At 30.8% G+C, this 13,381-nt stretch overlaps 1 protein-coding gene across 1 annotated transcript; it reads left to right on the forward strand.

Moving 5' to 3' along the window:
- Positions 1-10,321: 10,321 nt before the first annotated feature.
- On the forward strand, positions 10,322-10,852 carry LOC132717330 (uncharacterized). Its single transcript, XM_060700772.1, has one exon. It carries the CDS (start codon positions 10,331-10,333, stop codon positions 10,850-10,852), a length of 522 nt encoding a protein of 173 aa, XP_060556755.1. The 5' UTR covers positions 10,322-10,330.
- The last annotated feature ends 2,529 nt before the right edge of the window (positions 10,853-13,381 follow it).

A 13,381-nucleotide genomic window follows, 5' to 3' on the forward strand; every position in this document is an offset into this window, starting at 1 on the left:
ATCATTCGTTTAGCACAGGTTACAGAGAAAATTGCAAAATAACACATCTAAGGTTTAAGAACTTGTTATCTTTCCCTCTTGTCACATAAATGAGAGACAGTCACTTCAAACATTCTTTTAAATATCTTCAGGCAATCTATACCATTTAGATATTGTATGATATTTGTGACTTAAGAGTTTAGACTTACCTATAGAATCGTTTTATGTTGTTGATACAGAAGGCATAAACACTATTCGTGAACTGTGTTTTAGGGTTTGACATTTTAAAAAAAATGTGAACACAAAAGTCATTTTTATATCGAAAAATACAATGCATCAATTTCAAATGAAAGTTATGACTTAATCGAGAAAATTTAAAAATAAAATGAATGATCAATATCAAATCATGCCATTTTTACATATTGCTTTGACTAATCCTATTGAATATTTTATATGTACAGTCGTGTATTTAAAAGGAAAAGGGCAATCAACTGTCTTAATAATTTTCTCATGACTGCTGTAATGAGCTTACTATTAAATTTGTACTACCAAAGATTTAATTAACATATCACTGTATTTTAAATTTATTGTTTCATGAGAAAACATGGAAATGCCGTAACAATATTTTCTATATAAATTTTGTAGTAATATAAATGCTGAATGCTTTAACTTAAGACACCAGTCTCGTTTTCAATATAACAACTAAAACCACTGCAGGAAAACATTACATAAATTATATAAGTTTATGTTATGCTTTTTGAAACTTGTATATATATATATTGCTATGCTAAAACCTCCAAAGATGAATTCATTAGAAAATAGTTATGAAACGTTTGCTTTATTTTGATATTTTCAAACTAATTAGTTTTTTTATCTAATCGTTGAGGTATTTAATTTTTCAAGACGTTTTACTTATTAAAATAATAACTTTAATATGGCGTTTTCAACACACAACCTTTATTTATAAACAAAAGGAGTGAAATTCTGATTACTTTTATCTTTTCATCTCATTTATTTCTAGAAAATAAAAAGGGAAAGTGTGAATTAAATTACAGAAATTGGATGCATTCATAGATTTAATTATCATTATTATGTAAATTAAGTAGACAAGTGTTTCTCATGAGACGTTTAGTCAACATGATTTGTAATTTATTTTAATGAGATTAGAAGCAAACCATACAAGAAAATGACTTATGTATTGAAAATCATATTTTAATTCCAAACGATTTATAATTATATTGTTACGACGAACGCATTACAACTTAATTTATGAATAACTCTAAAAGCGTTTTAGTTATAACTTTGCCTGAAAAGTATGAAATATTTACTTAAAAGTATTCTTAGAATTGCACGCCAAAATAGGATATTCTGTATGCACATCTGATTTAATTAGATGTCTGAATAATGTTCAATAATTAAAGCGCGGGAAATATTCATCGTGCATTATATGTTTCGTTCCTTTATATTGAAATTAATGTCAATTTAAATCAAATACTTCGTTAGAAGTGACCCAATCGAGTCATTTATTATACAGTATATATTCTTAAGTATAAAATACGTTGATAAATTATTATTATTGAAATTAAAGTACTTACATTATATAACATGATAAGTTTATCTGCAGTATATAAATGAGAAACAAAAGCGCGGACAATCTATATGTTAATTATGAGTTACAATATAAGTCCTTTTAGGAGTATCATAAATAGTTGATTGTATGATTCATAGACGTATATATTTCATTGAAAACAAATTGGATAGACTGTGCGATAGACCAAAGTCTATGATGTGGAATGATTTATGTTTGTTTGTTTCTTTGTTTCATTTTACGCCTTTTCGCAACAGTATTTCAGTCATATAGGCCGGAAGTTTCCTGACCATCGTTCCTGGTGAATTACACCAGACTGAGTACTAGACTACCTTCCTCCGTGCTAAACTATCAAAGCATCTCCCGGGGATTTATGTAAAAAAATATAATGTTCCATAGAGACAAGCGTTTTGTAGAACTGTCTTCATTCATCAAGTTTGTCTTTTCTGGGGTAAATATAGGACAAAGCAAAAAATCAATAAACAAAAGTAAAACTTTAAAGTCATCTTATGCTTATATTTGATATATTACTTATAATTACTATGTAGTCCCATTTTAAATGTAAAATGAACATTTATTTGGACATGCAAAGAAGAGAAGAAATGTTATGTTATATGTCTATATAATGTATTTAACCCAAGTATTGATACATAGTTTCATTAAACAAAACTGGGGAGCGGTGGCCTAGTGGTTAGGGTGTCTGCCTCTCAACCCTGAGGTCATGGGTCCGAGCCCTACTAGAGTCACGACCATGTTTCTTCATATGACTCTAGTACTGGTTGGTTCCAGGAAGCGGACTCGAAAGTGATTAATATAAGTTGCAAGAACTTGTTTCGCAATCGAGCTTAAATGCATATGTTTAAATTAAACAAAACTGGGTGTCTTGTTTTAAGAAAGGACCCGTTAACGTCACCAGTAATACGAAATGCAACTGCTCAAACTTTTTTAATAGAAGAGAGTGATACAACGTGTGTTTATTACCCCTAACTACTGTATATTAATACAAATATTTTCAAACATGCTTGACAAAAGCTCAACGTGTTGGATACTAGGCTTGGTTTTTATAGGTATTTTATGTTTTAATCAGAATACCATAAGACAAATGTGAATGTGATGACAAAGATGGGATTATTTCGTATATTACGTTTCCATTATATGTAAATTTGTCAGACAAGTGCTTCCCATGGGTAGTTAAGTCAACAGGATTTGTCATTTCAGGGGAGTTTAGGAGCAAACCAGACCATGTCTGATGTGATGAATATTAAATCTAAATGTCAACAGATAAATATTGATTTAAAAATAACAAAAGAAGTATCCGCCGACTAATTGATGGTTTTATTAATACCTGCAGGTATAGCTCTTAATGTTTTATAAAATTTCAGCGTAAACATATAAACTTTAAATGTTTTAAGAAATTTTCAAATAAACAAAGTGTAATGAACCATGAAAATATAATATAAATATTTATAATATTCATTAGATAATCACTTTCGACTGAGAGATACTTAATGATCAATGAAATTACAAACAAATGGCATGCACTGTATGGTTTATAACAAAATATATAAATACATTCACTAGAAGTACATGCTGAATAATCATTGAAAATTATTCTTTTGAGGTAGAATTGCATTTGTATTCATGACAATACATCAAAGTGCCTCAAAAGTTGTTGATAGCATCGATGTTAAACACCCTAACTTTAGCTTTAGTACGGCCCACAATCATTTGTAATGCATGTTGCACATTCATGTTCAGAATTAAAGTTTTCAATAACTTGATAACATAATTAATATTTAAAACATTCAATGATATGAGAGAAGGCGAAGTTTTGAAATGTTTAATTAATTTATTTTTTCAGAACGCCAGTAAAGAGTAAATTAGGCATTAAATAAATAATATGAATACATTTAACTGTTCCTATTTATGAGTCTTGTTTCTGTATTAACCTTCTAACTGTCGTCATTAAAAACACAATGCTACATTTCATTTAATTCAATAAACCATTTGAATATAGATTACATCATATAGATGGTGCGTAATAATTGTTTCCACTATAAGCCTTTTAGCGTATAGAAATACTATGTTATTAAATAAAGGTCACCTAGAAAATTATTACTTACCATAACATAATCTTTCTCTCCTGTCAGATAAATGTGTGACAGTAACTTCAAGAAAGATCTCAAGAATCTTCCGGCAGAATGTGCCATTTAGAATATTTTCTGCAAGGTATCATTTAATTATATATGTCTGAAAAATGCTCCAAGTTAACATGTTATTTAGTATCTCTATATCTGGCAATTGATATGACTCGTAGTTTGTGTTTCAGAATAAAAAAAGAATACTATTATTAACCAATAATCATTATCTTAGATATTAAAAAAACCTATATTAATCAGTTCCAATTGAAAGTGAGTACTTGATCATGAGTATACTACGATCATAGATGAAAGTTAGAAAATGCAATAATACAGATTGATTTGACTGGGATTTTTGTCTATTCTTAATTACATGAATGTATATTTTAATATCCTTTAATATCACTACCAAATATTTCATTGCCGTAACACTTTAAATTTTAAGAGAATATATTGAAGCGCTCTTACGAATTTTATGAAAATAAATTTCGTAGTAATACCAATGCTTAATGTTCAACGTCATTCCTGTTTCCAATATAATTATATTATTGCAGCAGGCAGAAAAAATCATTGCACTTTCTTCTACATGTCAGTTTTGTCTTTAACCATCTGTTTAAAACGAAGATATATTTAAACGTTGCTATGCTGTACCTTCATAATTAGGATTCAACAATTAAATAAGAATAAGCAATGATAAAACACCCAAATATGTCGCAATCATTTGATACTTTTCCGCGAAGGAAACCAATTAAGAAGTAAATAATTAACATGCATTCGGTTAGTGCTCTTGTTCGCCTTTTGGTAAAGGACAAATTGATAAGTTTTGAAATGTGGAAAAGTAATGACTATTTTAGCCGAAAACAATTTTGGCAATTATTTTCAATGTGTATATTAAACCGTTTTGGTATTATCTTACTCCAGACCATTTACACATTAAAATACAGCTTACTTAACTATGACCTTTTCATCACATAACCTGCAATAACATACATGTACTTTAAAAACAAAACAAGTTGAATTCTGATTGCTTTTATATTTTTATTTGAAATATATGTAAATCATAAAGAGAGAATATGCGGATTGAATTACAGAAATGTGATGCATTTATAGATTAAATTATCATTATTATGTAAATTTAGTAGACAAGTTTATCTCATGAGACGTTTAGTTAACAGGGTTTTAAGTTAAATGACTCATGTCTTAAATATTATTTCAAAATTTTAACAGAATGATGGTTAAAAAAGCTGGTTAGAACTGATACCGACTAATTTAACAATTTTATTTTAACTTTAAACCCTGAGTAATTTAACAAAGTCATGTAATATGCTAACAAAAAGAATAATAAAATTGTAATCATAGAAACTTTCATATATGATCGTTTTATGCCATGCAAAAATGTATTTTGAAATTCATCGTTTGTGTACGAAATAATTCTTAGAATTACAACACTAACATAGACACGTTGTTATGCAAGATTAATTATTTTGGCCAATATTCGAACATACTATTATTACTATGCCTTAACAATGTGAGACACTTACTTAAAGCTTCCGTTCAGATTACACGCCAAATTGGAGATTCAGTCTGCACTTCTGATTGAATCAAATGTTAAAATAATGTTCAATGTTTAAAAGCATCGCGCTAGCAGATTTTTCCGTGTACAATTGATATTGTTCTTTTACATTGAAATTTTTGTCAATTTCAATCAGATATTTTGTCAAGAGTGACAACATAGAGTAATAATGCACTTTAGATATTAAATAAGTACTATATTTGAAGATAAAACAATGATTAAAGGCACAATTTGCGTCAGAAACGAATACAATTAGAAAGGACAACCCCGAGATAATAATATTTAAATAATGGATTTCCCGCTAATTGGTGTTAATTCTTTAAAATAAAGAATGTGACATTATTTGTCATAAAAGGTGCAAAATGTAGAAAGTAGTATTTTGACTATTAAATCACAATAAATGTACTCTTACCGAAAGAGCAACAGGAACGAAATATAATTAAGCTGATTGGTAAATGAGTTACATTTTGGTAACACGAAACATGAAACTAAATATAAAAAGCTTTCGAAAAATACAATAAAAATATTTCTAGAGCATAATGTGCCTTAAGGTATTAGGACCCTAATGGGCACTATCAGGAACTAAAAAATTGACATCATAAGTCAGATGTATACCTTAAAGTACACCTGTATGCAAAATTTAAACAAAGTTTACCGTACGGAAATCAAGTTATGGTCACTTTTCTGAACTCAAGCTAGGATGTAATGAGGGCCCTTTTTTAGAAAGTAGGAACCTTTAAATAATCTGCAATAACATTCTAATGAAAAATGTTTTCCCATTAATTTTTGGTAAGAAACAAATAGTACCATTCAGCTACCAATCCAAATAAGCAAAATTATGGTTTCTACTTAAAATTTATGAAATCTGTATAAAAATGTTACCCTACCCCACCCATTTTTACCACGTTTCTGACCATTTTTCTACTTAGGGAGCCTATTTAAAAAAAATTCTTAAAATTTACCCAAATGAGCGCCTGTTTTCAAAGTTTCCCTAAATTTTTAAAAAAGTATATTGGTTGATCTTGTAAAATATGAAATACTTTTACCGTCTAGTTTTGATTATATTACACTTTGAAAATATCAGGTACCATATTTATTACTATATTTAGCATAATTTAGCCAATAAATACCTATATAAATTAAAAAATCAAAACTAAACACTTTTTTCTTTCCAAATGGGACATGAGAGATACATAAATAATGTTAAAAGAAAAAAAAGAAAGAAAAAAAAGTTGACACTTCTGGGGATTGAACCCATGGCCCTCATTTTCAATGTAGTTAACAGTAGTTCTAGCCTATTTGAATACTCTTCAAAGCAGAGGTAATGCATTAGGGTGCTAATACCTTAAAATGATAAGTTTATCTTCTATATAAAAAGAGCAAACGAAAGCGCAGACAGTACGTACGTTATCTAACAATGGACTGTAATTATTTTATAGTCTTATTATTATAGTTAGTGGATGGGTAGGTCTCATAGACATATATATTTCTTCGAAAGCAAATTGGATAGTATGTGCGATAGACTTAAGTCCTAATGTTACATTTGTAAGTAGAAAATGATATGTTTCATATAGAAAGGCATTTTGCGGGACTGTCTAGTCGTAATTTATCAAGCTTTTTGTTACTATTTTATCATTTTATTGAAGAAAATAATATGAGAAAGAAAGAAAGTAGATTCAATGATAAGATCTATATTGTTATATATCAGTTCCATTATTGTCATTGTTAAATAATCTTATATCAGATAATCATTATTTATTTTTATGTTTCTGTCTCGCGCCTGTCATTTTAATACCGATTATTAAGCCTTACCAGAAGTCACTTGGTAACTCTGATTAACTCCAAGAATTAGTTTACCTTTAGATTTCTGAAGTATGTACATTCACTGTGGGCTGATCGTTGCCTTTGACTTTATATAATGAATATTATCATCGCGTTTAAGGACTTCTGTAAAACATATGACACAATTAGATTTTATAAGAGAACAAAAGCTATGAAACCCAAAGCATGCAGTATGGAGCGTGGGAGATGTATCTCCTTTCATTTTCTCACATGTGCAGACTATATTTCCATAGCACAACATAAATAAAATGTGTTCTTTACAAAAAAGGATATATTTAATCAAAGACACACGACAAAGATGCAAAACATGTGTTTTTCCCGTGATCATAAATTTGCTTATTGTTCAACATATTTTATTTTGTTGCTAAACAGGCAAACTACTATTTAATAATTTGTTTAATTTGTTTTCCTCTTTTCTTTTCAAAATCGAAAACTTTATGTACCGGGTCTGTAAGGACACTTTTACTATCTTGTTTGCATTTAAAATATATAGTTTATTTCAATTCAATACAAATCTAATTTGACATAATTATGATATGTTCTTTATATGTGCCATTAAAGATTATAAGAAAGTAAAAAAAAGGATATATCTGCCTAAGAAGATGCTATTTGATGAACATTTCTGTGGTATACTGTTCACAAATAATCCTGATTCAACATCACAACCTGGCTGATTTTGATTTCCATGCGTATTTCACCAAATAACAAGTGGTTGTCTAGTATGCGTTTTGTCTTAACCCAGATGGCTGTATCACAGATTAGAAATCTCCTTAGAAAAGACAAAAATATTTTCAACTCTTTCCACATACTGTTCTGGCATTACGCCCAGAATGAATATCAATACCAGAAACATAACAATTTGACAAGTCGGCAAAATGAAAAACACTTAGTTTGCATTATTTTAAATCATGATGTTAAATCATGATGTGGCCAGCATATATTTGTTTACTCAATAATTTGGCAGTGCAAGTTTGAAATCCTTTATTTTATTAATAATCGGAACATTTTTGCTGAATAAATAAACATTAAATTTATTTTTGTGTTTTAAACAATGAAATGAAATTTCTTAATGGACATTTCACGAGAATTTGGAGCATTAAACATTGTTAAACAAATGTGACTGAAATTGTGTTGACATTAAGGCCATGGTTTAATTTAAGACACTCGATGTTATTTAAAATCGAAATTTATATGTCATCATTTGCAATAATTTAAACACAGGGTTTGACTTAAATTAGAGTGTTTTATTGAATACATTTAAAGCGTGCAATTATAAATTCTTTTCAAGTTTGCGTAATATCAAGTACTAGAACTTTTATAGTTCTTGTTGCTGGAATTTAATCGATATTTAATTTGCGGTATGTAAAGTATATCATACAAATTTTAGCAATAATAAAATTCGTAATCGTAATATTTAAATTATATAGCATTAATGTTATTTGTCTTCAAAAATTTATCACAATGTTCCATTACGTTTGCAGTATTACCTTCATTCTATCTGTACCGTATTCTTTTTGAAATACTGTGTTTTGCTCAAGCCCTTGCTAAGTAGCGTGGATTGTTCTTAGAATTTACATCTATCGTCTGGAAGCTGTTTCTGTAAGAATGAGTTGTGTTTCACGAAATTTAAGGTTCATCTTACCCATATTCTAGACGCATGGGAATATTTTGTCAGATTAATTGCATCCAAAAGGTCTAGGAATTATAGTAATCAAAAGTGTAAGGTGCTATTATATATTTCTGTCAAATCAATACGAGACGGCCTCTCTCTCTTAAAGCAATATTCGCTTAATCGAAATTTCCGCATGTCTGGTTGGAGTATTCGCATTCAGACTGACAGTATATTTCATTTGATTTGTCCAACGGATATGTAATTATATATATGTGCGTGTAATTTGTTATTTCTATTTACAATTTGCAAAAAAATGGCGTGAGGCAACTGTACAAAAATGCCCCGTACTTCACATCAGTGTTGTTAAATTTTCTGGTTCTTCGGGATAATCAATATCTGCACATTCAGTGTTGAAGATTGAATTTCACTTTTGGAGGTGCTAGGGGTATGACGAATAAATGTTGCATGTTGCTGTTATCCTTCAAGAACAGACTCAATCAAACCGAGGCTGCAATTTCCGAGTAATTTTGCTTTTTTCAGTTGGACCGTGTTTATTTAATATATTATATGTATACCTTTACTTAATACATGTTCAAGTAAGTCATGTACATGTGCTCGCTAAAAATTATTGATGTATAAAAGTATTAAATTAATCAGAATTGGACAATAATGTACCAATGATATATGTATCTTGTATTTCGACTATGACTCAAATATGTCATTTTAGATTCCTTAAGCTTTTAGGTTAATAAAACGTAATATGAACCATAAATCAAATTATTTAGATATCAATGAAAGATTTTATATGCTATGGTAACACATTTTACCACATAAAGTAAAGAACAAAAAAATAACACCCTTCGTATTTAACCATAACCGCATGAACATTTTGTGAAAAATGGCTGTTTTCATTGAAAAGTCTCCCGTTACCAGTTCAATATCAAAGTTTAATCATTCAAGATTAAACTTTTTTATTTTACATGAATGACACATTTCTTAATTTATCGATCAGTAGAACTGCGTATCAATACGCATGCCCAGTCTTAGAGCTATATTTAGAACACTATATATAAGGAGCTGCGCGAGCCCGCTGCTTCCTTTTCGTTCTGGAACTCTATGAGAAAGGTAGCTGCTGATCATATTTTAATATTTTGTAAAAATCTTAAATTAGGTTTTAATTTTTGGATGTTAATTGTAAAGTTTAAATTATTATTTTTAAACGTTAACTATTTAAGTGCTCTTTATATGTCAATCTTTATAAATCTCGTTTTTTGATTGAATTTTAAATGAACGAAAATAGAAAATAACCACGTGGCTCTATTTATCCGAAAGGGACAATACAGTTATAACTTTTCAAAATTATCAATAGTATAAACATAAGAAACGTTAACTATTGAAGTGCTCTTCTTATATAAATCTTTATAAATCTCGTTTTGATTTAATTTTAAATAAACGAAATGGGAAAATAACCACGTGGCCTTGTTTATCCGAAAAGGCTATACATTTATACTATTCCTTATTATCAATATAGTATAAACATAAGAATTGATCATTAAAATCTATATTGACTGACAATTTGTTGTTTTTTCTTGATCAAAATGCCCAAACGACGTGCGGACGAAACTGTGAGACTGGCCAGTGCTGTAAATGAGAAAAGACGACAAGCACAGAGGACACCTGGCTCGAATCCGAACCCACGGCAAGAAGTTGTACAAATTGATGACTCTTCCCCAACTTCAGGTGAAGTAAATTTTCAATCTAACATTATTTTGTCCGCCCATGTTTCTCAATCTATCAAAGAGAAAATATGGTGCAATAATTATATAGAATTACAGCATCTGCTTCCTAAAGTTAAACCAGATTCTGCAGGAAAACAAAAAATACAATTTGAAAATGGTGAGCTGATCCTATGTCCCAATGAACAATCGCCCAAAAGTATTGAAAACATTGAATCTTGGACAGATGCTTTCCATATCTTTATTGCTATATATATACTAAAGCATCCTGATGAAATTGGCAATTTGCTACAATATATGGCAAACATACGACAGGCAGCAACCAGGCATATTGGTTGGGCCGCCTACGACTCTAGCTTTAGGCTGAAAAAATCGAATCTTTAAGATGGGAGACAATCGATCCAGAACTCTGGATGTTGTCCATGCAACCAATTCAGTCGGTTGGTCTTTCGATTACCTCCCCTTTCTCGAAAAAGTGTTTTCCTTTTAATAATAAGGGCTTTTGTGCCAACAGAAATTGTTCTTTTGCACATAAGTGTATAAAATGCTCTGGTAATCACCCAGCATTACAGTGCAGAATTAATAGTAAGCAGATACGACAGGGCCCTACGTATTCACAAGATGCTTCGAGATTAAATACTAGGCCTAATCGTTTCAGTCTGCAACTCCCCCACAGTTCCCACAGTTCCAGTACCAAGTTTGTTCTCCTCAAACAGAAGATTTATGGGGCCTAGGTTTAACACCAATTAATATAATTACCCTTAAAAAAACAATTGACAGGTTACAATATAAACGATGCTTCTTTTATATTATCTGGATTTAAACATGGGTTTAAATTAAATTATACTGGTCCAAGAGCACCAGTTTTCTCGGATAATCTCGCGTCAGCTAAACAAAATCCAGGAGTCTTAAATAAAAAATTATATGAGGACAAAACATTTGGCTGGATTGTCGGACCATTCAAGCAACCACCTATTTCAAATTTGCGAATTAATGCTGTTGGGCTCGTTCCAAAACGCTCTGGTGACTGGAGACTTATCACAAATTTGTCATTTCCGCCAAATAACAGCGTAAATGAATTTATCGAACCACATTATCGGCATGTCAAGTATGCACAATTCGACGAAGCAGTATCAATTGTTCAACGTATAGGAAAAAATGCAGTCTGTTGCAAAGCTGATATAAAATCAGCTTTTAACTTGTGTCCTGTCTGGCCAGGTGACTTTGACTTACTTGGTATTAAATCAGATCTGGGTTACTGGGTGCAAAAAATGTTACCTCAGGGTTCCGCCTGTGCCTGTTTTTATTTTCGAAAAATTTGCTTCTTTTTTTAGAATGGCTTGTTAAAAAAGAATCTGGTAAAAATAATTTGACTCATCTCTTAGATGATTTTTTTTATGGCAGACGATAGTTTTGAATCATGTCTGGAACTCTTTAATGTATTCAAACACGTTTGTTCAGATCTTGGCGTACCTCTGTGTCCAGATAAGTTGAAAGGTCCTTTAAAAACTATTACTTACTTGGGGCTTGAAATAAATGCGGAGAATCAAACTATTCACGTACCCTCAGAAAAAAATAAATAAAGCTAAAGACGAACTTTTGCGGCTTATATCTTCAAAAAAAATAACTTTGAAGGAACTTCAGTCTATAGTAGGTTTACTTAATTTTATCACAAAGGCTATCCCTACTGGTAGAGCTTTCTTGTGAAGATTTTATGATTCTATGTCTAAGGTTAAAAAAATCTTTTCATTTTATACGTGTAAACAGGGACATGCGCGATGACGCCATGACCTGGCTCACATTCCTTTCTGAATTTAACGACTCGCCATGTTTAATGAGAAGAATTGGTCAGAGAATACATTTATTGAACTCTACACTGACGCCTCCGGCAAAAAAATTGGGTTGTGGTTGCAACTTTAAAGGTCAGTGGTGTGCCTTTAAGTGGCCAGCCCACTGGAGGAGTTTATTTTTAAGGACATTACATATCTTGAACTCGTGCCTATTGTTCTAGCTCTCGAGTTATGGGGCAATGAAATGAAAAACAAAAAGGTTATGTTTCGGTCTGATAATGAGTCTTTAGTTCATATTTTGAATAAAAAATCGTCAAAAAACAAGCGAGTTATGAATCTGATTAGACCTTTAATGCTTTCCATACTACAAAATAATATTCAGTTTAAAGGTAAACATGTTAGCACAAAGTTAAACACAATCGCTGATTCTATAAGTCGCTTTCAGTGGGCAAGGCTGTATCAGGAATTACCAGAAAATGCAGCAAAACAGCCATGCAGTATACCAAAGGCCTTTCTATGTCTCTTCAGCCAGAAATAGATAGACTTATTTATGTATCATTGGCGGAAAATACTCATAAACAATATAACACTGCAATATCTTCATTCTCAAACTTTTGTAGTATGATAGGCGTATCACTGCAATGGCCTCCAACAGTGCATCCGATAACAGAATATATAGCTTTCATGTCCTTGCAACAGTACGCCTATAAGACAATAAATAGCTACATATCTGCTATAAGTTATGTCACTAAGCTTCACGATATGGTTGATAACACAAAAAAGTTTAAGGTGAAACGTATGCTTGAAGGTTTAAGACGAACAAGAGGGTCTAATGATACACGTCAGCCTGTAACAGATGACATATTAAAAAAGTTAATTTCAGCGTTACAAAGTGTCTGTCGCTCTCAGTACGAGTACATGCTATTTTCAGCTGCATTTTCACTCGCATATATTGCACTCCTTAGAGTGAGTGAATTCACTTCACGCAACAAGAGGTCATCAAATCATTTCCTGTCAATACATGACATTACTATGGGTTCGGCAAAATTAGTTTATACATGAAACATTCGAAAACTGATCAAAAAGGTCGTGGCACATTTCTCGATATCGAAATTGAGGGAAA

This window comes from Ruditapes philippinarum, unplaced genomic scaffold, assembly GCF_026571515.1.
Source record: "Ruditapes philippinarum isolate M1 unplaced genomic scaffold, ASM2657151v2 ctg3424_1_1_1_1, whole genome shotgun sequence".
NCBI classification, from domain to species: Eukaryota; Metazoa; Mollusca; class Bivalvia; order Venerida; family Veneridae; genus Ruditapes; species Ruditapes philippinarum.